Here is a 25,567-nt window from a genome sequence, read left to right as displayed (position 1 = left end):
CTGAATCTCTTTTTAATCAGTCTGGTGGCCAGGTACAAGGACATAGCTAAGGAACTGACATGGTTGTCAGAAGGAGGGCAATCAGAGAGGTGAGCCAACATGCAGTTTATTAGCTATGGCTCAAAGAAGGCATCTTTCCTCACCCTTTCACACGGAGCACGGGGCAGGATCTGCAAGAGAGACACCATGAATAGAAGAGGAGGACAAAACCACCTTCCAAAACCTGGAGGGAGAGGCCCTGGAAGCGACATAGCCATTGGTGGCTGCTCAGAGCCTGCACGGTGGGAAGGCGTCAGCTGAAAGGCTGGAAACCTGCCCTTGGAGGGGAAAAGGGTGAGCAGAGAATTAACCTCGAAGGCATTGCGGGAACCCAAACACAGATGTTCTGGCAAATAATACCACATCCCTGTGGACTGGAGGAAACGACCTGACAAGAGAATGCATAAACTATTTTACTGCTGTGATTTCAAATACAGCTATGTAGCTTTCAGTGCAGAGAGGGAAGAAGAAGTTTTCATACCTGAAGAGGAGGGTGAGGAAGGATGAGGGCTGTCCTCCTGAGCACTCCCTGTCTGCGAGAGACCCCCACCTACTCCGCTTTCTTCAGTAATGTTAGAGGACCCAGGTGTTGTTGACCTGCTGACAGACTGAGACTCTTGATCACTTCCAGACCCACGCCGCTCATCAAGGCTACCTTGAATTATTTCATCTTCTCCTTTCCTGTCTCTTTTGTGGACCCTGGAGTGAACAACCACTTGGTGGTACGTTCTAAAAACCCTTCCGCAGTCCGGGCATTCAGTTGGCTTTTCTTTTATGTTTCCATGACTTTGTAAGTTGTAATCGAGTCCCTGGTTCATACCATGTGACAAAAAATCTCTGCTGCCTTCTAAAGGGTCTAGTTTGCTTGGCAAGTCTCTCTGATTGCCCATTTTAGTGCTGTGAACCAAATCAGCAGGCATTTTCTGCTTAGAGCCATCTGCTCCTACTAACACATACTCCCGCTTCTCCTTATCAAACATAACTCCAGCATTTGCCAAAGTGTCTTCGTGGCTGCGCTGTATCTGCTGCTCTTTAGACAAAAAGCCATGTTCCATGGCCATTCCCCTTGCCATAAGCTGCCAGGCCTGATAGCTGTTTACTGGATCCATCTCTGCTGCTTTGGCGGCAGCTTGTAACCTTTCTATACAGCTGGATTTCAGAGGAGGCACCAGATTGAGACAGCCCAATAAAGAATGTTTATCCCCTTCGGCAATACTGTGGCCAATGCCAGAAATGGGCGAAAGGAGCTTCCCCAAGACTTCTTTCTCTTTCATGGGCATATCTCCTTTGTTGTAGATTTGATTTTGTTCACTTAGCCTCGCTTTGTCCGGAGGAAGAAACCCACTCTGCAAACATGACAGGTATCTTGAATACAAATTTGCATGAGCTTCCTGGGACATGCTGCTGATGGAGACAGGTACTTCAGGATCATTAGGAGATTTGTTCTTTACAGATAACTTATTCAGGTGAACTTTCATGTGGTTTTTAAGAAACCAAGGCTCTTTGAATCGCCTCCCACAGATCTGACAGCAGTGTTCAAAGGAATCCTTGTGCTTTCTCATGTGGCCTTTTAGGAACCAGGCTTGGCTAAACACTTGGCCACACACCTCGCAACGAAACTCATTGGTGGATTGCTCCCCATTCCCATTGGAGCCCTGGCCCTGTGCTGACTCTGCAGTTATGTGAGCCTTCTCCACGTGGCTGATCAGCTCCTCCTCCTGCGAGGCGGCAAAGTCACACAGAGTGCACTTGTAAGGCTTGTGTAGGATCCTTATGTGCCTGTCCAGCTCTTCTCGCTTCTTAAACTTGCCTTTGCAAAACGTGCATCTGAACCCGGCCGTCTGAGCGACAACTTCTTCCTGGACACTGACCGGCTTTGGAGAGGGAACGGGGTTTGAAATATCAGGTGTGTTGTGGTTAGGTGGCACAGACAAGTTACAGTTTGCGAGCGGCATCGGCTGGGTGTGCTGCTGTGCTTTCACATCGGGTCGTGGCTGCAAGAGGCTGCTCTTCATCTGCTTGTCCCGGAGAATCGCTCTCTCCTCCAGCTCATGTAAAAGTCTGTTTTCTTCTCGCACCCTCCCACGACCCTTGCCAAGGTTTCCAAGCTTGTGAGTACGCAGGTGTATCTTCAGGTTGCCTTTTTGAGCTGCTCGGTGGTCACAGTAGGGACACTTGAAGGGTTTCTCTCCAGTGTGAGTTCGCATGTGCAGCGACAGGATGCTGTTAAATCGAAAGCGTTTCCCACAGAGGGGACAGGGGTACTTTCGGTTTTTCCTGGCGTCATCCTCGATGTCGCTCATCTGAGACATGATCCCTAGGTTTTGTCCATTTAAGAACTGCTGCAGATCCACACGCCCGTTCAAGCTGGTGTCAACCTCTCTATTGAGCTGGTTTGCCAGCAGGGCCATCTGGCTGCTGATGGGCTGGTTTGCTATGGACATGTGACTTTTGTCTTCTAGTGGCACTGACGCCTTCTCCTCGGGGTTCTGCCTGTTCTGGAGCTCTGGGAAGGCATGGCTGAGCTGGGAAGTGATCTGGTGCAGCTTCTGACTCATTGAATATTGCCCATTGAGTATGGTGCTGTTGAGATGGGCGTCAGCTTCTGGCACAGCTGAAGAAACACCAAGGCACAAACTAGCTTCCTCCATCTCTGAAAATCAGAAGATATTTTAGATTCAGACTGTGAAAGAGTTACGAGCATTGAATCACTGGCGTACAATTTGCATTTTACGTTTTACCTACTCATAATAATGCAAAGGAATTAGTGTAAAAACTATTAAAAGAGTATTAAGTGTCAACTGTGCTACACAGTTTTGATCATACATGTACTCGTTCTTCACGTGTACCAAGAACTATTAATTACTATTTTAAAATATGCGACAATTTCAAAATCTAATTACTACAGAAGGGGTAAAGGCTTTTACCACCTCCCTTGTCCTTCTTGTGAAACTGCACCTGTCTGCATTTCTAAATCTATAGAAAAAGAAATCTTATGCATCTCTCCCATTTTCATAAAAAAAGCCAGCAAAAAAACCCCCAAATTAGAAATCCATTTGTAACTTTCGGTTCCATTAACCATATTCAATATATTACACATTCTACATTGAGAAAGATAGTTTTATGATTTGGCAAAAAACGGATGGTATGATATTTACTGGTGTACAATAAAACAAGATAATGTTTTGGGAAAAAATAAAGGACAAGCTTTAGAACAATAAAAGGGATTTTGCTTTAGTCAACAAAAAGTGCAGTAATATCTCATTAAGCTGATTAGTATGCTGCTTAGAAACAGTACTAGGTGCTGTAACACATGATTATAATCATAAAAATCCTTCAGTGTTTGCAAGTAAGCATTAACGAGGTATATTAAATTTTAAGGAGACTGCGACTAGCAGCTTTGTAAACCTCTGAGATTAAGATTTAACCCTTCTGTTACAAAACATTGTTATTTTGTCATTTTGAAACTGAGCCCATCAAAAGGCACATAAATTATCTTCTGCCAAGTCTTTTAATTCATCCTTGAGAACCTTCAGATTTCTGTTCCTAGGAAAACTTGCCAGATTACAGAAGGAATATCTCTGTCCTTCGATGGGTAAGACATGTGATTTAAGACACTTTGATTTGTTTTAAAGAGCTCTCTTATGGAACTAGATAAAACCAATTAAAATCTGGGGAAGGTGTTGTGGAAAGCCTCAACAAGTTTAAGAATTCTAATAACTTTCCTAATACACAGTAATGACTACAAACTGTAGCTACACTACGTATATTGCAGGAAATTAGAATTCAAAGCTGTTTGTTAAACACAAGTGCTCTGTTCTGGTCTGCATAATTGTCCACAATAATCCATCCTTGCCACTTCTCTCCTCTACACAGATATAATGTATCTATAAAATTCTGTTTAAAATATAAAGTTTCACATAACTAATTCATAAACTATATGATGCTATAAGGTTATATTAGACCACAATTAAGATTTTTGCTGTTCAGTGGAGTGATTTGACACTTTATTCACTCACAAAACTACTGAATTCTATAGGTTCTTAAAAAATTAATTTGGTCAACCATCTCTTTGGCTTTAGCCAAAAGCATTTTTCTCACTGTGTCTTCTACAAAGGCTCCAGGCACACCCTGGGTGGACACCATTCCTCACACAGCTTCACAGTGGCCACTTGATAGACAATTCAAGGTCCAGACCTGGCACATACTTAAAATGCATGTAATTGTGCTCGTGGGAGCAGTCCAGTAGACTTCAAAGGGTGACTCTTGAAAGCAAAGTTCCACACATGATTAAGTATTTGCAGGATCAGGGCCTAAAAAAAAAGCATGGGAGGTCTTCGAGGGAAGACCTCTCTGGTCCTGACTGGATGACTGAGGTTGTGACACAATGCCAATCTTGTCAGAAGTACAGGAAAGAGTTATATTCATGTATATTAAAAAAAGAACATGAGCTACCTAATTTTGCCCATATATATAGCAGATCTCTTTTGAAATTTAACAGTCCCCTGAATCAGGTCACATGTTGGGGACCCATTATTTGCATGCTGTCAATGTTATTATTTATTAAAATATTAAAGAAATCAAGTATATAAAAGAACTGCAATTAAGTTTAGCTTGCAGTGTCTGATTTCCAAATGTAGAGGAGAACATAATCAAGCAAGCCGGGTGTTCACCCAAGACCACAATCATTCAAACTGTGGGTACACACAAACAAATTTTTTTTTTTTTTTATTTAAGTTTGCTTAACTTTTGGAACAAACCAAGTTTCATGTTCAAAAGGATTAATTAAACAACTTAAGGCTTATGGTCCTTAGGTCTGCCATTGCCTGAAGTTAGCCGAGATTTTGAATATTTGCCTGTGTACTTCTTAAAAAAATAACAAATACTCTCCCAAATAACAAAATGAGAGAAACCCCAAAACCTGAATCGACTTTTTGTCCAGATTCCACATACCCAGGAGTGTTATTTCTTTGCACTATGGTTAAACAAGGCATGTTGGCAAACAAGAACATGACAATTCCAGAAATGCATAGCATGTGCTGACACACACATACATTGAAGAAGGTTTAGAAAGGTCTTTGTGAATTGTCATTATTCTATAACAGCTTCAAAAATGCAGTCTAAATTTCATTTTTTTCCAGTTGATCTCAACAGGACCTGGTGCTTTTATATGCTCAGAAAGGTTTGGGCAGTTAATTTTAGCATTTTATGCTCTATCGAAGTTTGGAAATCCTGACAGATCCCAGTGGAATTTATTAATTCTGATGTTTAACCCTAAGCATCAGTTCAAATGCATGGTTATTTGGATTGGGGAGGGGAGTTGTGGTTGAGATCTTAGTTATTCTGTGCCTCTTTTTCAAATATAACTTTAATAAAGTAACAACAGCAGTTGTAGCTGGAACATGGTAAGTTTTCCAATTTTTCCTTTTTGCTATTTCCTGTCTCCTAAAATCATACAGAAATATATTATGTAGACTATAGAGAGAATAAGTGAAAGAAAATAAAATAGAGGAATACGAAATCCATAATTTCTCATTTAAAGACTAATAATTTTGGATCAAGTCAGAGGAGCCTAACCCCTCCACATGGCTCTTTTGGCATGGGAAATGTTAAACATTTTTGATTAAATATGCAGAAAGGTCAGCAAAGCCTCTGCTTAGTGAGCAACAACCAGCTCTGAATGCCGCCTACTCTGACCAGCCATGCAGTTTCTGGGATCCAGCTACCACAATCTCAAGGTGCATTCTTCACTTAAACTGCATTTTCCCCCTCATCTGTCCCTGCTTCTTGCAGGCCTGTTCCTTCCTCTGGCTCTAAATCGTCTCCTCTTTTCCTCACTCCAGCCTGGTGCCATTGTAGAGTATAACCATGGCACTGAAAGTACTGGCCTGTGAAATTTCTCCTCCTGCCATGCCCAGTTACAGCTTCTCTGAACACAGGGACCTTGCTACTGTTCAATTTTCACAGAAATCACTCTTGGTATCCCTTAGCTCTTTCACAGCAAAACCTACCAAAATCTCATCTTGTAGCCACATGCAAGACAGAAACAAAACACATCCTCATCCATCATTCCACTATGAATTAGATAACTCAAACTAATTTGCCTAATTTCTCAAAAAAATTAGCAATTTCATTCTCTCCCTCTTTGTCCATCATCTCTGTCTAGATCTATGGCCAGACAGGGTGACACCAGGTGGGGTAAGGGGCTTTCATTCCCCAGGGAGGCTCCTGCAGTTCACAGTACCCACCTTGGTGTCAAGGAATTCAAAAATAAAAAAATCTGGAAATGTCAATTTATAAGTGCTACTTTGATGCTCCATGATAGGGAGAACATCTAGCTTTCAATTTTTAAGGATATAGTCTATCACATTATTTTCATGATCCTGATCTCTCATATAAGGAAAGCACAGGATGTTTTGCCATCTCTCGCACTGGGAACAGGAGCACAATGTTCTCTGTAGTTAACAAATGTTTACAAAATGAACCACAAATCAAATTTGAGATTGTTAAGAAATTCCAAATATGTTTGTTGAAGTTTATTTAGTAAATTTCTGACCTTTAATTATCTCCAAAGTTGTGTAAAGACTGTCCCTCAAGACGTGGCACCTCAACAGAGCGTGTTGGGATCAGGAGTTGTTGTGGGCTGCCCTTTCTGACCTAAATAAACCCTCAGCTCTTGCCTGAGTGAGTTGCTGTGGCCAAAACCCCCAAACTGACCCTGCTGCATACACAGGCCATAGCCCAGCTGGGCTCACAGGGCACTGGGCAGGGCAGGAGCACCCTTGGGAAGCACCACACCGACCATCTGAGACCATCTGGCCATGCCCTGTGCCCAGGGTGCAGGAACAGCTCGGCTTGTGAGACCTACTGTGGCATACAGATATTATAAAAATACTCTCTCTCATCTCCTACATAAAGGTACAGTGAGACTGGATTCAAGTCCCTTTGATGATACTAATAGTTATTTCGATTTCACTCACATTTTTGCCCTCAAGACTATTTCTTGTGATATCAATAGCAAAAGTTCTGGCTTTAGCCATTCCAACTGAACACACAGATTTTATTTAACTATTTGAAATGGATTACTGGAATTTAAAACCAATTATGACACCAGAAATGCCTGTCATCACAACTACATTAATGTAATACGAGAAGCTGAGCTTCCTCTTGCTGGAAACAGAGAAAAAAAAAATAAATATGGCAAGTAGAATGACAGAATTTAAAGATAAATCTATGCCTACGCACACATGTAAACATATGGAGGCACATGCATATCTGTATACAGACACATATGTGCAGACACACACCTGTCATCTTTATAAACAGATGGACCAAATTCAGCTCTTATTTACACCTGTTCATTCCTGCTGGACACACACACACACACTGAAGCTGTCCCCTCTTCAGTGCTGTAGAGAAAACAGTCATTTTAAAGCCACTGTTGTGCTGTTATTATAGCTTAGATTAGGTTAGTTAAAAGATTTACAGTTCAGTAAGCAAAGTAATGCTTTACAAGCTCACGTGTTTAAACGACAAGCTCGCTCTGGCCCTGATCCTCTGAGCAGTTAGAGCTACACACACTGTTACTTATGCTTTCAGAATATAGACCTGGTATTTATCTTTCCAGCTAGAGAAATTCACATATATCTACATTATCTTGTGGTCCACTGGCAAATTCTAAATACTCCAATACAGACTGCTTCAGTTCTTAGCAACTCGTAAACAGGTATTGCTGAGATCGGAATATATATTGAATTTTTATTAAATATTGTACTTATTGTTGCAGCAGAAACAGTTGAACTAAGGCTGTTATAAGCATAATACACTCCTGTTAAGAAATACAGAACACCAGACTACTGAACCCTTTCAGGGTCATTAAACAGCTGTAAACATTATTACAAAAATAAACCAGAGATTTCATGCTTACATTTTAGCCCAGAGCTTGGTGTGCTGAGCAAGTACATTTTTTTCATCTCTTACAATCAACGCTGGTGACATTTGGGCATCCAAACAAATTACATCACAAATATTACTGAGGTGGGTAGGATACTGAGCAGTTTATTTGTCAGATGATTAATATATAAACAGTAGGGCAGGATAAATGACCTACTCTTCTTTGACTGATTTGTAGGCAATACTAAGAGACGTAGATGTAAATAGTTAGATTTTAACAAAAACATGTGTGCACGGAAGGGGAGGGGAGAGATCAGCTATATTTAATGCCACCAGGACAGCATTATTCAGTCTGATAAAATGAAATAAACATTAGGCCAGATTCTATTCTCATTTTACTTATGTAAAATAAAGTAATTGCATCGACTTCATAGGAGTTTTTGTTAAGTAGGTGTCCTGTTCCTTGGGGTATAATATAATTATATCAGGAAAATATATGGTTTCTGGAGTATAACAGGATGTCTTTTAAAAAAAGAGCGTTGGCCTACAGGTAAGGTGTCCTATCTATTTGTTTTTATTTAAGCATTGTTAAGGCCAGCTGTGTAATTGGTGATCAGTGCTAGTGGCAGGAGCACGCTGAGGTTCCGCAGGCGTCGCAGAGCGCGTGTAACCTGCAGTGAGCGCGAGGCAGGATCGGAGCCCAGCCTGCCCAGAGCTCTGGGGGAAGCAGGGCTGCTCCATCCCACAGCCCAGGAGGCTCCAGGGGCTGCAGCCCCACACCAACACCCATCCTCCAGCAGCCGGGACCACGCAGGGGACAGCCGGGAAGGCATTTGACAAAACTGTAGCTGCTTTGTAGCGCTGATATTTAAACAAGCTGCTTATTGATTCCAAAACAAAGTACTCCTTTAGTAACAACAGAGCCAACTCATTCCACAACAGTTTTTATGTCTTAAAGAAGGGTTAGCAGAGGGATTTTGAAGTTTCAAAAGTCATTAGCAGACAGAAAATGGTTTGCTGAGGCTGTAGTGCCTTTGCTCTGGGCTGGGAAGAGAGCTGCTTTCTGAAATACCTGTTACATCTGCAGGGTACTTTCTAGTTAGCACAGCCCTTGGGACTGATAACTGATCAGTGGAAGATAAATCACCACAACAGTCTGCTTGGTAGCACCCATGGAGTGGAGGACTGTGAACTGTTTGTGATCACAATCTAGGAAGATGAGCACAGAGGAGAAGAGAGGTCATTTATAAATCTCGCTCACAGATTAGAATAGAAAGATTAGAAGAATGCAGACAAGCTGTTTGATTTATTGCTACTTTGCATGTGACTTCACAAAATCTGTTTTCCTCCTTATTTATTCTATTTCACTTGCATATACTTAAGAAGTCAGATCCAAAGAAGAGAAAGATAAATAATTGGTACTGAAAGTTCAGTAGATTAAAAAAAAAAAAAAAAAAAAAAAAAAATCAGGATTTTTTTTCCAGGCACTGGTTGCCTCTGGGATCATTATTTTTTAGTTTATAAACATCGATTCTCATTTTACTTTTTTTTTTCCTAGTGATCTTTCAATGGCAAAAGTAAAGATAAGAGTGATACCAAAATTCATATTGGAGCCTTATTTGTGGAATGCTTCATTAAACTAAAGCTTCCGTTACTTTAGAAACAGCATTTTTTAAAGTAAATTTGTTATTTTCATGTAATTTGGAATGTATACAACTGATTAAACCCTCTCCAATTTGATCAATTTCCTGTAGCTCCTATCTGATCATTCACTTTAATTAATCTAACTGGCATCCACATCAGATTGAAGAAACCTTAAAATTAAGCTTTTAATGAACCACTTTACCATCACAGAGTACAAATAAAATAATAAAATGCCTGGAAGACTTTGCAAAGCATATTTATTATTTCATTTTTTGTCATTTTTACAGCATGGAAAGGGCTCTGAATCTCCTGCTCTCATCTGAGGGCACTGTAGTGCCTGGAAGCCTGCAATGCTCTAACCTATTATATAATATTAAAAGATACATAATGTTGAATCTATTAAACCTACATTCCTCACACAGGAAAGTTCCAAATAAAAGGCTGAGCATTTCAACTGGGTGAGGACAGGAGGATCAGGCACCCTGAACCAATTACAAAGAGATCAATAAAGAAGAGTTAAGACCGCAAAACTCAAAGCACAGTTTGAAACAATTTAAATACAAAACTGTAATGCTGGGTTGATGATTTTTTTTTCATTTCACAAAGGCTTAGACTTAGATTTTGTGCACAACTAAATATAATGTCAAATGCACATATGTCCCAAAGATCAGAGTATGATTGACTGTGAAATATTCATATGTGATAGCCCAGCGAGATTTTGTTCACAAGGGCACCTGTCAGAAGCATAAGCTTGGATACAAATCATCAAGTAAGTATGTAAAATCATTACTAAAATCCAGGCATGCAATCAGATAGTCAGTTGTCTGAAACTGCTGGACTGTAGCCAGCACAGTGGCTCAACAGACTAATGCTTTGGTCTTTGCAGATCCTCAGGGCCCTGGTTCAGTTCCTCCTGCTACTGGTCAGGTCAACTGTCTGTACCTAGTGTTGACTTTCCTGGCACTTAATGCTAGGAGCAAAGCAAAAAAACCCGAGTCCATAAGTTGCCTTTGACCTGAGCCACAGAAACATCTGCTGGTTGAGTCACGAACTGCTTGTTGGCCAAGTTTAACAGGATCCGAGCCTGTTGCGGATCAGCTCTCTCAGCAGTAGGTGTCACTGCAATAAATAGATGGATTTCAAGGGACAAAGACACACATTGCCAGGGAAAACGCATAAACAGAACATCCATGCATAGGGAGAGTTTAGAAAAGAAGTTTGTGGTCCAATTAGACTTTTCCTTTAACTTTATGCAAAATGCTGGAAATCTGGTTTAGGAAGGAATTAAATTGCATGAGTGGGATTGCCAACAACAACAGCACCGTAATTCTGTCTTTTAGTCCTGTATCACAGAGATCCTTTAATTCACATTAATCACCTCCCTGCAATCCCAGGTCTATTAGGTAAAGACTGTTACAGTTAAACCCTTTTTTTTTTTTTAAAAAAAAAAAAAAAAACAACTCTCTAACAAATTAAGTCATTTTCTCTAGTGGAACAAAAGACCTAGTTATATGGAAAGACACTGCACACTCAACTGTAGTTGTAGGACTGAAAGACCACAAGGTTAGCCTGTTTTTTGTCAAATTAGAGAGCCCATACCCAACCCTATCTGCATACAGAACAAGGAGAGAGAGAATACTTATAACAGCTTGGGGGGTGGGGGGAAGATGTCTCAAGTATAGATTTAATTAATAGAATGCATATTTTGAAGAAGCAGTAACCAATTTATATTTGAAACAGAAATATTTGGTATGCCAAGTAATATCACAGAGATGCCAGCCAAGTCTACACCATATTTGGTTTCATTATCACAAAATGGTTTGTAGGATAATTAAGGATGCTCCAAATTGCATGCTATTGAGTTAGATTGTAGACAAAACAATGCATCACTAAGCATATGGGCTACCTGTGATGACATCAAGACACAAACTACGTGCCTAAGAAAATGTTTTAAAGAAAAAGAAAGATTAATACATTAAACCTTGTGTAACCTGTTGCACATGAGAGAGAACATATGTGACAATATGTACTCCTAAAGTACATATATAATACAACAGCATTATTTTATTTCCAAAAATATTGAATGGGGAACAAAAGAGAGGAATATAGAGAGAATGTAAAGATAAATTACTGAATTATTTAAGGTCAGTATATTTAAAAAAGAATATTAAAAAAGTCACCCCCATGAAAAGCATAAAGGGCCACACTACAAATGTGGAAAGAGCCCCTCCTTTCCCCCAGCAGCGGCTGAAACTTCCCCAGCAGTTACTCCCACCATTTCCTGCCCCAGGATCCCCTAAAGGCCTCCAGCACATGGAACCCCAAAGCACACTGTGATCAATTCAATCACAGAGAGGGACACCTTTACTAAATGTTTCATTGCTGGGTACAGACATATCCAACATCTTAATACAATGGAAATGGGAACAGGTAGAAATTCAGAAGTAACTTCCCCAATTTCAGTGCTCCCAAAGAGCACAAAGGGACCAAGTTTTCAGAATTTCAGCACTGTAGAAATAAGTATCCCTAACTGATCATTTCCACATCTAATTTAGGGAAAAGATTGCCCTGCATCTTGACTTAAATAGATAGCTCATCCTCTGTAAAGAAGCCAGGGACAGCATCCAGAATTCTGATTTCTATTGCTTGGTCCAGTATGGCAGATAGTTTTCCTTTATCAAACATAATTGACTGCTGAAAAAACTGGGTTTTTTAACTCATGGGTAACCTGCCAGCATAAAACTTTCTTTTTGTTAAAATACTAGAGAGAGTTTTGGGGTGTTTTTTAATAACAGAGATTCTTGACTGTTAATACCTTCTATCTCCAAATTCTTTTTTCTTCCCTCAATCCAACTGATTTATTTTTTTTCTCCCTATAACACATGGACTTGGTGACAAAAAGTACCACACATAATTTAGATGGTCATAGTGATTCTTAGATACAAGTGGCTACAATGAGTCGTTACTGATCATATTAGTTTAATACTAATTTCCAGGAAAAAAAAAAAAAAAGGATAAAGCTGAGAAAGCCTTAATTTCAGTGGAATGAGATGGAGTAAAAGACGCAGTTGAAATAGGCAGGGACACTGGAAGCAGGTTGATTCTGGAAAAATAGAGCAAACATTTCTCAGAACACCCTTTGTGTTTGTAGTCTCCCAAAAAACAGAAAGAAAACTTGTTAAAGAATTAAGTGGAAAAGATAGATGAGGAAACACCACACAGACTGGGTCATAAAAAAATGTACTTAAAATTACTTATCACCAAGTAAAATGAAACAGAAGAAAACACAAATCCCCTTTAATCCATTGGTGTTCTGTTCTGCCCATATTCTTACTGATATATCACTGCTTCTGTCATTTAACTTTATTAATTGATTACTGTCATGAGCACAAGAGCAGAGCTGGGAGCTCTAAGGCCAACTTGTACCTCCTAAGCTGCTTTTCCACTGGTCTAAGTGGCTCAGGTTACCAGGGTGTGGTTAGCAGTCACTGCACTGCTCAGACACCCTGGGATCAGGACATCTCCAGAAAACAAGCTCTTTATCCTATGCTCTTTTAGAGAAGCAAAAACAAGTACATCACACTGCTCTTTCAGAGGGAGGAAGATGACCCCAAATAGGAACATCTATACTAAAAAGTAACTGACTTGCGGTCTTTCCCTGTATTTTCCCAGCTGCTTTTAAAATCCTCTCTACCTGTCGCAGTGAGATTGTTCTGCCTCTTCCTCTGAATGATGGTACCAAACAGTTGTTTTACTGTTTTTACTGTTTTAACAGTTTTGCAGTTAAACCAAGAGAGTAACAAAGATGTCACACAAGTGACCACAAGAAAAATGTCCCATCTTGGTGGCAGTGGTGTTGGCTGCAGCGAGGTGCAGCCCCTGAAGGGAAAAGATAATCTCCTCCCTTAGCCCTGGAGGATCAGGCACAGGAATGACCTCGTGCATCTCTCGAGGGAAGCAGAGATGGGAGCACTGACTATACTGAAATAGGACATGTGTTTAGGTGCAATGGCCTTCAGGATCCAACAAGCTGGGCACCACCTGCTGTTTGGGCAGCCCTGTTTTATCTGGGCACAGTAGCTTTGAAAGGGCACTTTGGGGTAGGGCACATGGCAGATAGATGAAGGGGGGGAGAAGGAATACTGTAAAAATACAATAACATTTCAAAGCTAGCTGCAGGATAAAAATCCTTTAAATAATTTTGCTGTTAATTGCAACATTCCAGGCCCTTGGCTGAAAAGACAGCCTCTCACGGTGACAGGCCAGTGGTAACAAAGCTGACAAAGAAAGTCTGATAAATGCAATCACAGGATGACAGACCCTGGCAAGTTCAATTACAGTTGCAAAGTCAGGTGGGAGATGGACTCTGCTGACTGTAACACATCCTTAGCAGCCAGCTCTGGCCATGTACAGCTCTGACCAAACTCCTTCGAGTGACTGACAGGATCCCAGGAGCCTTCAGTCCCACGGCAAGCTGACAGCAGCTGCTGTTGTTATCAGAAGGTCCAGGGACTAACAGGGAGTGCTTTACTGCAAGATTTCAACACAACACACAAATAAATGCCATAAACTCTCAGAGAAACTATTTCAAGCCTCTTGAAAAGTCTGTGCAAATGAGAAGGTTGTGTTCACTTTCTCCAGCTCGTGTAAAGCTTCACTCAATGTTAATTTTCTCTGCTGCAAACCAGTGTGAATCCAGGTAACTCCAGCAAAACACAAAGCCAGACAAAAGGAGGAGGAAAGGCTTGGTGGCTCAGGCTCAAGGACCTGGCCATGGGAGGCAGTGAGTAGGCTCCCACTGCTTGCAACAGGACCACCAGAGAGATTCTCTTCCTACAGGACTGAATCCCAAATGCTCCAGAGCTGAGAGCATTCAGGAGTTCCCACACAAAATCCCTACTCGAGCAATGGTATTGCTTCTGTTGCCCAAGCAAAATCTCGTTTTTCTGAATTCCAGCTCCTTGCACCTACATTTAGGAATATGGAGATCATTATACCTCTTTCTAATTAAAAGGATTTTCATCATCTTAGTTTTATACTTCAGAATAGACTAACTATTCTTATTTGATGTGAGAAAGAAGGAAGTAGATGTATAGAGCAAATTGTGGCTTCTCATACTTCAGTGCAAAATTATCTAAGAATTTAAGTCATGTTTAGTCAAAGTATCTGGCTTCCTTGCAGATTTCTTTTCTGTTGTTTTTGGGGTTTTTTAAGTAGCAAAAAAAAGTCTTTTCCCAATTTTTTGTTGTTCAATTTAATTTTCCTAATGACTTTCTTAGGAAAAAAAAAATAAACTCACAGTGTTATTAAACAACTTCTTTGTTCTTCTTCTGGGTTTTCCAAAATTATTGTAAAATGACAATGGTATAAAAATTATACTGTAAAAAATGTAAGCACTGTGAATGAGCAGAGTTATTCATTTCTATCCCTAGCTTATGAAATGCCCGTATCATGTATCCTTTATCCAACAGCAGACTCTTTTAGCTTCAATCAAAAGAGCTAACAATATGTTATTGATATGATTTCAGGAAGCTGTCAGCAGGCAGCTTCGCTTTCAGCTCCTCAGCTCTGCTGAGCGCGCACAGAACGTACCTGTGCCTCTCCCGCAGGAGAGCTGGCAGCGAGGTGCACATTCCTGTCAGCTGTCACAGTGGAATAAAGAGAAACCTAAACAGGTCTTCCTCGCTAACTGCAAGCTCACAGCCCTTACACAGCGAAAAGGCGCTGGTTTCCCCAGGTGCCCGAGCAGGAGGGGTGCTCGCTGTCCCTGCAGAGAGCTGGGGCAAGGATCAGCAGTGCAGGGGACCCAAGGCACTGCTATGGGCCTTCACCCTTCCTGCCCCATGCCCACCTCCTCTCCCTGCTGGCTTTTCACAAGTTTCCATCTTCCTCCTGTGCCCTCCAAGTCTGCTCAGCACAAAATCAGTAGGAAGATGAGTGGACAGGGGGTGGGTGACCAGGTGTCTGCCTCTCCAGGAAGCAGAGGGGTGAAATGTGCCCCAAGCTTTGGACACCCCAAGGTCTCCAGGAGCTGTCAGAGCCTGTTTGTGGAGTACAGGAGGTGGGAATGGGGGTGAAAATCAGGGCCCCTTGTGTCCTGCTGCACCTGGTCCTTTGGGCTCCCTTCAGAACCGGGGTGCAATCAAAATGAGAGCTGAGGGTCTTCTGTAAATATGCAAACTTCTTCATTTATAACCACTTCTGCTGGAAGGAAAAATAAAGTCAGCACATAAGTAAGTCCAGTATTTTATAGATTGTATTTATGTGCTACTTTATTTTCAGGGCCTGAAGAATAATCACAAATGTCAGAAGCCACGACAGGTAAGCTAAAAGTGCAGCTCTTTCCACTTTAGGAAACCTGTGGGTTTTAAAACTAGTTTTCTTACTGGCTTACAAGCTTTAATAACAAAAGAGTATTTTGTACAATTAGATGTTGGTCATTTTTTTTGTCTGACAAAGAGCAATAACAGGCTGCTGCAGGAGTTAGCACAGTTTTGGTGAGGCTTTTTTTCCCTCCAAATGATCAGAGAAAGTACAGTACTTTCAGGATGTGCCTCACTTGCTCTTTAAAGGGTAAAACAAAATATTCTCCTAGCTATTCTAAGCCTGCCATATAAGTATTATGCTGTTACAGATTTCAAAAGGTTAGCTTCAATGAACCTGACATCAGTATAACCCAAAATAACCCATTCAAGAGAAAAGTAAGAAATAATTGCTGTTTTCTCTTTTTTTTTCCTCAGCTATATTGCTATAATGATTTTGCATAACAGATTGAACAAAGTGCTGTTGTGACAGGTGGTAGAATTCAGCTAGTAAGCACAGAGACAGGGTTCAATTTAGTTTGTGAATCCTTTAATTGTTGTGCAGCTAATTAAAGAAGGTTCTTTACACTCGCAAGTGTTTACCGTTGCTAGTATGCATACATGAAAAATTAAATTGTGCCTTCAAGGGCTGAGAACTATAGAAAAATCATAGCTGATTCTGCAACATGCTTACCAGCTCAAAATAGCTGCTTTTCACAATTGGAATTTGTAAAACTTTTTGCTAAGCAAATATAGAGCTAATTAGAAGTGTTCGTTGGACCAATTAACATTTAAATAAATAAGCCATATTGCACATTTCACAGTCTTTATTTAATGATGCTTCTTAACTCTTTGGAAAGATTCCTTTAAGTACAAATAAGTTGTCATAAAAATGAAAGACAAAAATAACACCATAACAGTATATTCTATGCTTTTTTCTTTTTGCCTTGAAGTCTTCTCTAAAACTCTTTACCTGTTACTGGGGAAGGGAGAGGGGGGGATACACAAATCTGGTTCCTTCTTTCATCTTGTCAACTTACCTTTCCACCTTTTTGAATGCAAACAGAAAAACATATTTGATTACTATTTAAAGTGTTATGATAGCTCTGTTTGTTTTGCCCCATGGAACAGAATCTGGTTTAGACAAAAATTCTTACTTTTATCTCATAAAATGGCCATTCCAGCCCAAAAGAAGGGTGTTCTCCGAAGAGACTGCTCTTAGAGCAAGAAAAACAGCAGTTTGAAAGTTGCATATACAAACAACAAAGCTGCAGAAAAAAACTAAATCTGTTTTCCAGGCCTGCTGTTTGCATTCCCACAGCAAAACCAGCGCTGTTGTTATACCTAACCCCAGGGCTGCAATTGCCTGTCTCTTCAGGGTCAAGTGATATTTTGCTTTCAAAACAACTGTCTTTTAATTTAACAGTCCCTTTCAATCAATAGGACCCCTTCAGTCTGCGCTGAACATACATTTTCTCTCTCTCTTTCAACCTCCCTAACCTACCTAACACAAAGGTTACATTAAAAACAGGGGGAAGGCTTCCTTCTACTTTTTTCCAAGATGCATTGCACTACCTTGCAATCACACTAAGAGCTAATGTGGAAGGACTCATTGTTGACCTTGGTTTCCAGCACAGAAAACCAAATTAACAAGGACCAATTAACATTCAAATAAATAAGAAAGATTAACAAAGAATACTCTGCATACCAAGAGGGTAAAATAAACTAGAGGAAGGAGTACATTATCTCCCTCAATCAGGATGAGTGGAATTCTCCAGGAAGGACACCAGCCTGTCAGAGCATGGATGCACAGGCTGCTCTTTCCAAGGCCTGATGAGCTCCAGAGAGGATGTGGCCATGTGTAAAACAGGAGAAGCTCTAACTTTGGAAAACCCTTGGGAAAATGTGCAAAGACCCCACAGTCGTGGATGATGCTCCTGTGGAAGGAAAGGTGCTTCCCACCTGTCTGGTCTCTGTTCTGTTCTCCTGGGACTGTTGGTATTTGGGATGGCCTCTTCTGATGCTGGGCCAAGAGGAACACATGGCTTTGAGCTCACAGCTGACCAGCAGCAGGCCAAGGTAGACACTTCTTGCATGGGTTGTCAGTGTATGAGGTTTCTGATTTAATTTTTAGTCAGAAAGGTGTGCTTGGTTTTGTTTTTTCTATGTTCAGTAAATTCAGGTTTGAGTCAAAGAAAAGTGGCCAAAGAATATCCAAGAGCCTAAGAAGAAGATATTTGGGAAGGCCATAGAGACTGGAAATTTTGTGGTTTAAAATGTACATTCCATTACACTCCACCTGAAGACTCCAAGCTAAATTTTTGTGCTAATTAGGTAGTTGTTATGAATACTGAGTTGCAAAATACATGTATGAGGTTCTCAAAATTTCATGGTTCAGAGCAAACCTGTCTCCATACAACTTTAATTTCATATATTTATTTAACCTTTCTTCGGGGGCAGCGAGGGGCACACAGGTACCTGAAGCTGTAACCTGGAGCTACTTTGTAGGGACTCCCTGTGCCATGAAACAGAAAATGTTAATGGAAGAATGGATGGTGGTTGAACCCTTTACCTTCATCTTCCTCTGCCTCTTGCTCCTCCTGTGGGTAAATCTCAAAAAATTACTTTAAGCTGGCAAAATTTCTCCACCATTCTTGGATATCATTACCTCAATAGAAAAATTAAATTCCTCACTAACTAATCATCTGCAAAGCCTGTCTCCTAAAAGGAAACTCCTCCTACACAAAGGTTATGAATAATTCTCAGAAGGTTACAACATGATCTATCATTTTAAGTATTTGGATCTGGAGTACTGGTTCAGGCCTCTAACTGACAGCCACCTTTATGAATAGTTAAGAGTTCACAGAGATGATTATCATGTACTATTTAAATATGTATAAAGGACAAAGATAATAACAATACTTTGCACTTTAATAGAAGCTTCTGTCTGAAATTCTCAAAGGAGAGCCGAAGTCCTCACGAATACACACTCACAGCCCCTCTGACCTGCACAGTTGGTCATTGCTATTATTCTCTGGAATTTGGTAGGCTGTTATTGTTAGATTTCTCAAAAATGATAATGTCTGCCTTAATTTATGAAGCAGTTGAAGCTTTACTAAATGAGTAACTCAAAGTGAATCACCATTGTGGGGATGTTGATCAGTGCCTTGTGCTGAGGCAGAAAACAGCATGGGACACCACAGGATGCTCTGCAGATCCTTGGCCCCATTCTGGTCAAGGAGGAGAATCCTCCTCATTCCCAGGCTGAAACACCACTGACTGTTCAGCACAATGTCCAGCTGGGAGAAAAGCATCTCCTGCTGCTCTTCAGGTAAAAGCCTTTCAGTAGCCTCAAAAATAATTTTAGATTTATTTTTTTTTTCCCAGTGCTAAATCAAAAAGAGCAAAAGTGGGCTCCACTTGAAAGCCAAACTTGGATGAAGAACACTCTTCTGCAGTTTCTTATGGATACAGGAGGTTTTATATTAAAAAATATGTTTTAAGTTAATGCATTTCTAAATGCCCTACATTGATGAAGTCAGCTTCTCCTGTCTTCTGATCAAGAGGCTGAAAGTGACTCTCTACTATCCCATAAAATACAGAAGGAAGATTTAATCATGCTCAATTGTATCTTTCACAGAAAATATGAATAAAACTACTAAATAGAAACAGAAGCGTGAAAAATAGAAAGTCCAAATATCAGTACCAATGCAACGTAACCATAAATTCTGAAATGCTGCCAAAAAGTTGGTTATGTTTGAAAACTGGACCTGGACAATTTGAACTTATGCAAATGGCATTTGTACACCAGCGGAACCAAAGGTCCTCCTGACCTTAAGGGCATATTTACACAAGAGTCAACTCATCTTGAATAATTCCACCAATGTTTTAAGAAAATATGTCTTACTTCCAACATTACTAATATGTTTATTACACAACTTTGTTTCTTAAACAAGTACATTTCTTAATCAAGTATGAAAAAGGCAAAGAAAAAAAAGTCACCTATGTCCTAAACTACCCAAGTTTTTCTGCTTCCTTTTACAGTACCAGTTTTCCTTCAACAATTTTAAATAATTCTCACAAGTGTCAAAGAACAAATTACTTTCAGTTTTCTTGCAGAACTTGTAACAAATATAACAGTTACAGAGAGAGGGAGAGAAATGGGGAAAATCTATTTCAATGTGATTATTTTCAAATACCTGAAACTAAGTGGGAATGAGCTGGTATCATGAAATCCCTATGCAACAGACAACTTCTCTTGAAACAAAATGCTTTGAGGGAGAGCTGGATGAGCTTTTTCCACTGGATACTTTGTCCTGTACAACTGTGTTCATTCCCCCTTTTCTTCTCTAAAAATTATCTCAACATAACTTTCCTACCAGCGCTGTAGTCACTCTTAACCTTTTGTGATTTTTACTCATTTGTTTGGGTTTTTTGAATTTGGTTAGAAGTCATTTTGTTTGTTTGTTTGTATTTAATTTTAGTTCAATTTGTTGAATTAGACTGATAAATTTACTGAAATAACACCCCAAGCCTCTGGCTGCAGTACTACTATCACAATGGAACTCTGATCTCATCCTGGCTCCTATAGCTAATAACAAACAGCAAGAAACTGAGCTCCCTCAGCTCAAATATAACCATCCAAAGTCAAGTTACATTCAGCATAGCTTTCACAAATTCAGAAGATCAGAAAATTGGTTTACCACAACTTATCACAGAGTAACATGTTAGCACAAGTTAACTGATTCACAGTGATTTTTAGTGTACACGCTCTTGGCAAATGTGGTGTAAACTTAGCACAGCTTCCAGTGGAAGCCAAATTTCACTGGTTTCATTAGGGCTGAACTAACACACTGCTCCTCGTGTGCTGGGAGACAGGAACCACCACAGAGACAGCTACAGCAGCTGACAGTGCTAACCTGGCTGTGGGATCAGTACTTTCTGCTGCATCCTGGGGTCTCTTGACAGGGGTAAGAAAATCAGGTATTTCAAACTGCAATTTGTTCCATTGAAACAAGATTTCTAACAAGATGTGTTAGATTTTTAATGGGAAGCTACCAGACTTTTCCAGGGGGTCGGTCTGTGGTGAAAGTTCCACCAAACATGCAACAGGATGGCAAAAGTAAGTAATAAAAATCACAAAGCATCTAAGGTCCATGATATGCAGGACTTAAAACAGCGGGAGATACAAATTTTAAAAATATACTTGATGGACCCAATCCAAAACTGACTTGGCAATAGTCTTTGCCATAAACCTCATCAATTTTGGTCCAAACTCACACTGAATCATTGAAAAGGTTTTATATCCATATATGGATCTCAGGATGGAACTTCAATCCACAGAGATCTGAAGCTCATTGTTGCAAATGATGACCACATACACAGGAAAATATTTAATTTACCCATATCCTGCAGTCATTAACACAGAACACAAAAATCAAAGTGGGCATCTACAGTTAAACATTTTTTTTCTTGAAAAACTACTTTCAATAAATAAAAACAATCAGAATTTAAACCAAACAACATTGGCCTGTAAAAATACTTACAAAACATTTTAAAGAAAAAAATTCTTCCACGTGTAATTTTATTATAAGCCACACACCATTTAACTATAGCAACACACTGTTCTAGAGTTTCTCTAACAGATTGGTGAGAGTTTCATCCTTCTTTTCCCTGCTCAAAAATATCTCTGTAGTAATACTGAGTAGCAATGGAGCATGAAGTTGGAATACAGGGAGAACAGGGAGTCCTACCTTACACATTACTGACTGGCTATATCAGGTTTCATGAATGAAAATAAACATAAAAATTCAAATGGAAAAGATATCCCCAGGAGCTTCCAGTTCTTCATGCATTATTTCACTGACAGTGGAATGCTCTTCCACCAGTGGCACTGCCACCATCAACCAAAAGCACTTTGGGATACATCAACAATAGAATGGAGTTGATGAGAGGATGCAGTGATACAGAGAAAAGACAGTAACTAAACAACAATGCACTGGAATTATTCCTAATGGTAATTATTTTCTTTTCTTTCTTTCTTTTTTTCTTTTTTTTTTTACTGAGACTAAAACCGGTATTGAAAAATTTCTGTTCTATGATTTGCTGTGTGCAGCAAGGAAATATTGGGTTCAGACTGATGTGTCTGTGTTGTTGGTAAGGGAGCAGGTACAATGTGCACACAGGAAGAGTCACACAGAATCATCTTCTCTGTACAGACAGTGTGCTGGGCAAAGCATGAATCTACACACATGTGTGAAACTCTGCTCTAGCTCATTTTAATCAGCAAAAATGTTAATAAATAAAATTTCTGCATTTTTCCTTGTTAATTATTAATTTCATGAAGCAACTATAATGCTCACTAACAAAAATAAGTAGAGGTTTTTCCTCAAAAAGTTCCCATAACAATTCCTATTTGTCACCTCCTTTCAACATTAACATCAGGCCTTCTACTTATATGATCTTCCATGGCAATCAGTTGAGTGCTGCTATATATCCTGAATAATATTTTCCCCCCTGAGGACCATACCTTTGGGATACCTAAGGGGCTCTTTCTTAGATCAAGAGGTATCAGTTCATTTGAAAGATCTCCTGTACAGGAGGGAATATAGTTTAATAAACTTTTTCAATGAAAACTTTTTAGAATAACCAAGCAGAATGCACACAATGGCCTCATGAATATTGTTGTCCTATCCTCACTGTATATTTGATTTCCACTCCAAACCTTTGCTTTAAAGTTATGAACCTGCCTAAATATAAGTTCAAGTGGAAATATTTTTCTAAAGACTGGCAAACATCAGCTCTGCTTGTGGGAGATGTCACTAACCAGAAGGTTTGCAGGGTTTATTCTTTATAATATCTCATCTTTCAAATTTCTATAAGGCAGAACATCAATGGTCATTGGTATGTTATAAAGCATTAATTGTTACAAGTTTCAGTAGCTCAAGAGGGAATCAAAGTGAAATTTCAATCAGGAAACAGACAAATTTGTTCAATACTCTTGAAATCTCAAGCAGATGCAAAGTCACTCCACAGGTAGAGAACAACTTTACAGGTAGAGAACAACAATTTTACAGGAATCAAAACTAAATTGTTACTTACAAAGTTCATTTTGTAAAGACATTAATTAATGGACTGCACGTGGAAGGGAGTTGGGAAATATTGTGCATTTTGTGCATTATTTTGTTGGCAAGTACATCATTTTAGTAATTAATGTTGACATCTTTTTAAAATGCATTAAGCAATATAGACAACATATACTGTGCCCAGCTTTTTGTTTTTTTGGGGGCAGGGAGGTGGAATACAGAGAGAGTTTCCCATGGCTGAGCACTAATACTGCAGTAGGGCCTTCCATTGCCTAGTAGGGTCCTAGTTTGTCTTGATAAAAAGTACATTTTAGGTACAGTTCTGGACTTTGAAGAGATTTTTGAGAATCTAGCATTCTCACAGACTGCCAGAGCTGTAGAGATTCAAACTCAGTAACATTCTTAGTGAACCATTCCTTTAAGGACCCCCATTGAAAGAGTCATTCCCCTCCTTATGGATTTCAGGTAGAAAAACAACGCACTGCTGTGTTCAGACAGACATCAGTCCCCTTTCTCTTCCTCCCTTGTTCCCTTACCTAACCAAATAGCAATCCAAGCATCTCTTTATCATTCTCAACAAGTTTAAGCACCTTAATTCTAAGGTTCTAGATATGTAGAAAATTAGCGCCTGTCATGACTCAAAGCTATGGCATTTTTTTAGATGTTTATTGACCTGTTTATTACTATCTGTTTATTGAACTGTTTTCCATGAATCTGTCTAATCTCTTTCTGAGCCTGCTGATGCTGTCTGCCTCCACTAATTCCCTTGGCAGCAAGTTCCAGAAGTTCACTACTCATTGTATCAGGAATTATTTCATTTTATCTGTTTTAAACCAATATCCTTTTACCTCTGCTGGGTGTTCTAGCTATGGGTTTGTGAGATTTGGTGAAAAAAGGGGGTGAGGGTTTTGATAGAATTTTGTCCTTGCAGCTGTAATTTTTTCCCAAATTAAAAATAAAAGTATCCAAACAGGGCCACAACACAACTCAGAATGTAAGAGCCTGACACAACAGCATGTGATTCACTGAGCACCCCCACTAATGCAGATTTACTAACACAGCCCACAGAATTCTATGATCTAGTCCTTGATGAAAAGACAATCCACTTTACAGTGTCAAAGAACTCTTCCATAAGTTCATATCCAACCCTTGTATACAGAACTTGGGAATGAGACCATTTGTCACAACCGAAAAGATTCATCTATCATGACTGAGATAAATTCAGTTATAGAAAAAAAGCCCCAAACATTCTTAAAATTCTGACTAAGAGGAAGAAAGAGAGGAAAATGTCAGAATTAAGCATTCACTTCAGGTTTTTTTCAGAAATACTCATCCAAATTTTGGTTTGAAGTCTACATAGACCTTCCATCCAAAGCCAATTTAACTGAGAGCCCAAGGAAAATACATCCCCATCTGGCACAGACTGTTGTTCCAAGCTGTGACCAGATGATTCCCTCCACCCTCACCCTCCAAAACCAGAATGACTATAAAAAAATAACCATTCTCTTAGGTTAAAAGAAAAAAAAATAAAAAATCTCCCGACCATGGTTGAAGCCAAATGGCCCTTCAGGCTACTACTGAAGAATCAATTACATTAGCTGTAAGCCTAAGAGAGTCCTGGGGACAATCAGTCAGAGCCATAATAGCTGTGAGGGAATTGTTAAGCAAATTGAGGGATTCTTTAGGTAATTGGGATTGGACAACCAGGTCATACTTAATTTGAAGCATCCATTCCATACAAGTGCTTCAGAGGTATAGTAGGAACTAAAGCCAGTAAAGTCTAATTGTGCTGCTACTAACCCAGTGCTTCTGAAGGGACACCCCACCCCATCCACCCACCCCTGGCCCCCCATTCTTGCACAGAATGTTTAATAGGGCTCACTCTCAGCACAGGAGAACTCAGGCAGCTCCTGCAGGGTCAAACTGGGGAGCTGAGAGCTCCACAGCCTCCTGGGACAACCTGCAGTGCTTATTCACACCTTGAGACAGGAAATGTTCAGGGATTTCTACCAAAACTGAGATGAAAAGAAATGGACAAACCACTGCTTTCTTTAAGACAGTCCAAAGATGCAAAAGATGTACAATTTTCTCTTTTTGTGGTTGACCACAAAATGTATACTTACTTAGAAATTCTGGTCTTCCAAAGAAATTCTGAAAAAATCCACAACTCATGCTTCAAGGTCTTCAAATTTTTCAGGCAACAAAATCCTCAGTTATGGCAAGTCACCCTGAGGGGGCTCAGAGGGGATCTCAGAACAAATTGAATTTTTTACCCAGTTAAATAGGGAACTATTCCAACAGAAAAAAAGCTCTCAATTTCCTTTGTTCACTGAAACAAGTTTCAGAAAAAAAAAAGGGTATGCCCCAAATCCATCTTCGTGTCCAGTTTGCTTTTGGAGAAACCTGTTGCAAGCAGATACTGCTAGCATTATTTTGGCTCCTCCAGAGAGAAGCAAGCCATTTGGGTTAATACAATAGGGATTTAAATCCCAAGAGACGCTAATTCTTTGTTGGATTGCCCTGAAATTTCACAAGGTGAACAAAATGAGCCAGCAAACATGGCCCTAAGAGTGCCAGCACCAAAGCTGACAAATCTATCTTCTT

The 25,567-nt window shown here is 39.8% G+C and overlaps 1 protein-coding gene across 2 annotated transcripts in view; it reads right to left on the bottom strand.

Annotated features, from left to right (window-relative positions):
* ZNF536 (zinc finger protein 536) overlaps positions 1-25,567 on the bottom strand; it is a 340,782-nt gene that overhangs the window by 181,382 nt on the left and 133,833 nt on the right. For both annotated transcript variants that reach the window (XM_015640253.3, XM_033517188.1), the window contains exon 6: positions 521-2,692. In XM_015640253.3, coding sequence (XP_015495739.1) covers positions 521-2,690 — 2,170 coding nt within the window. In that variant the 5' untranslated portion in view covers positions 2,691-2,692. The remainder of the gene's footprint in view (positions 1-520; positions 2,693-25,567) is intronic.

The sequence above is a fragment of the Parus major genome, chromosome 11, assembly GCF_001522545.3.
Source record: "Parus major isolate Abel chromosome 11, Parus_major1.1, whole genome shotgun sequence".
Lineage (NCBI taxonomy): Eukaryota > Metazoa > Chordata > Aves > Passeriformes > Paridae > Parus > Parus major.
The sequence above is the reverse complement of the archived record's forward strand: the minus strand, read 5'-3'. Positions and strand labels throughout refer to the sequence as shown.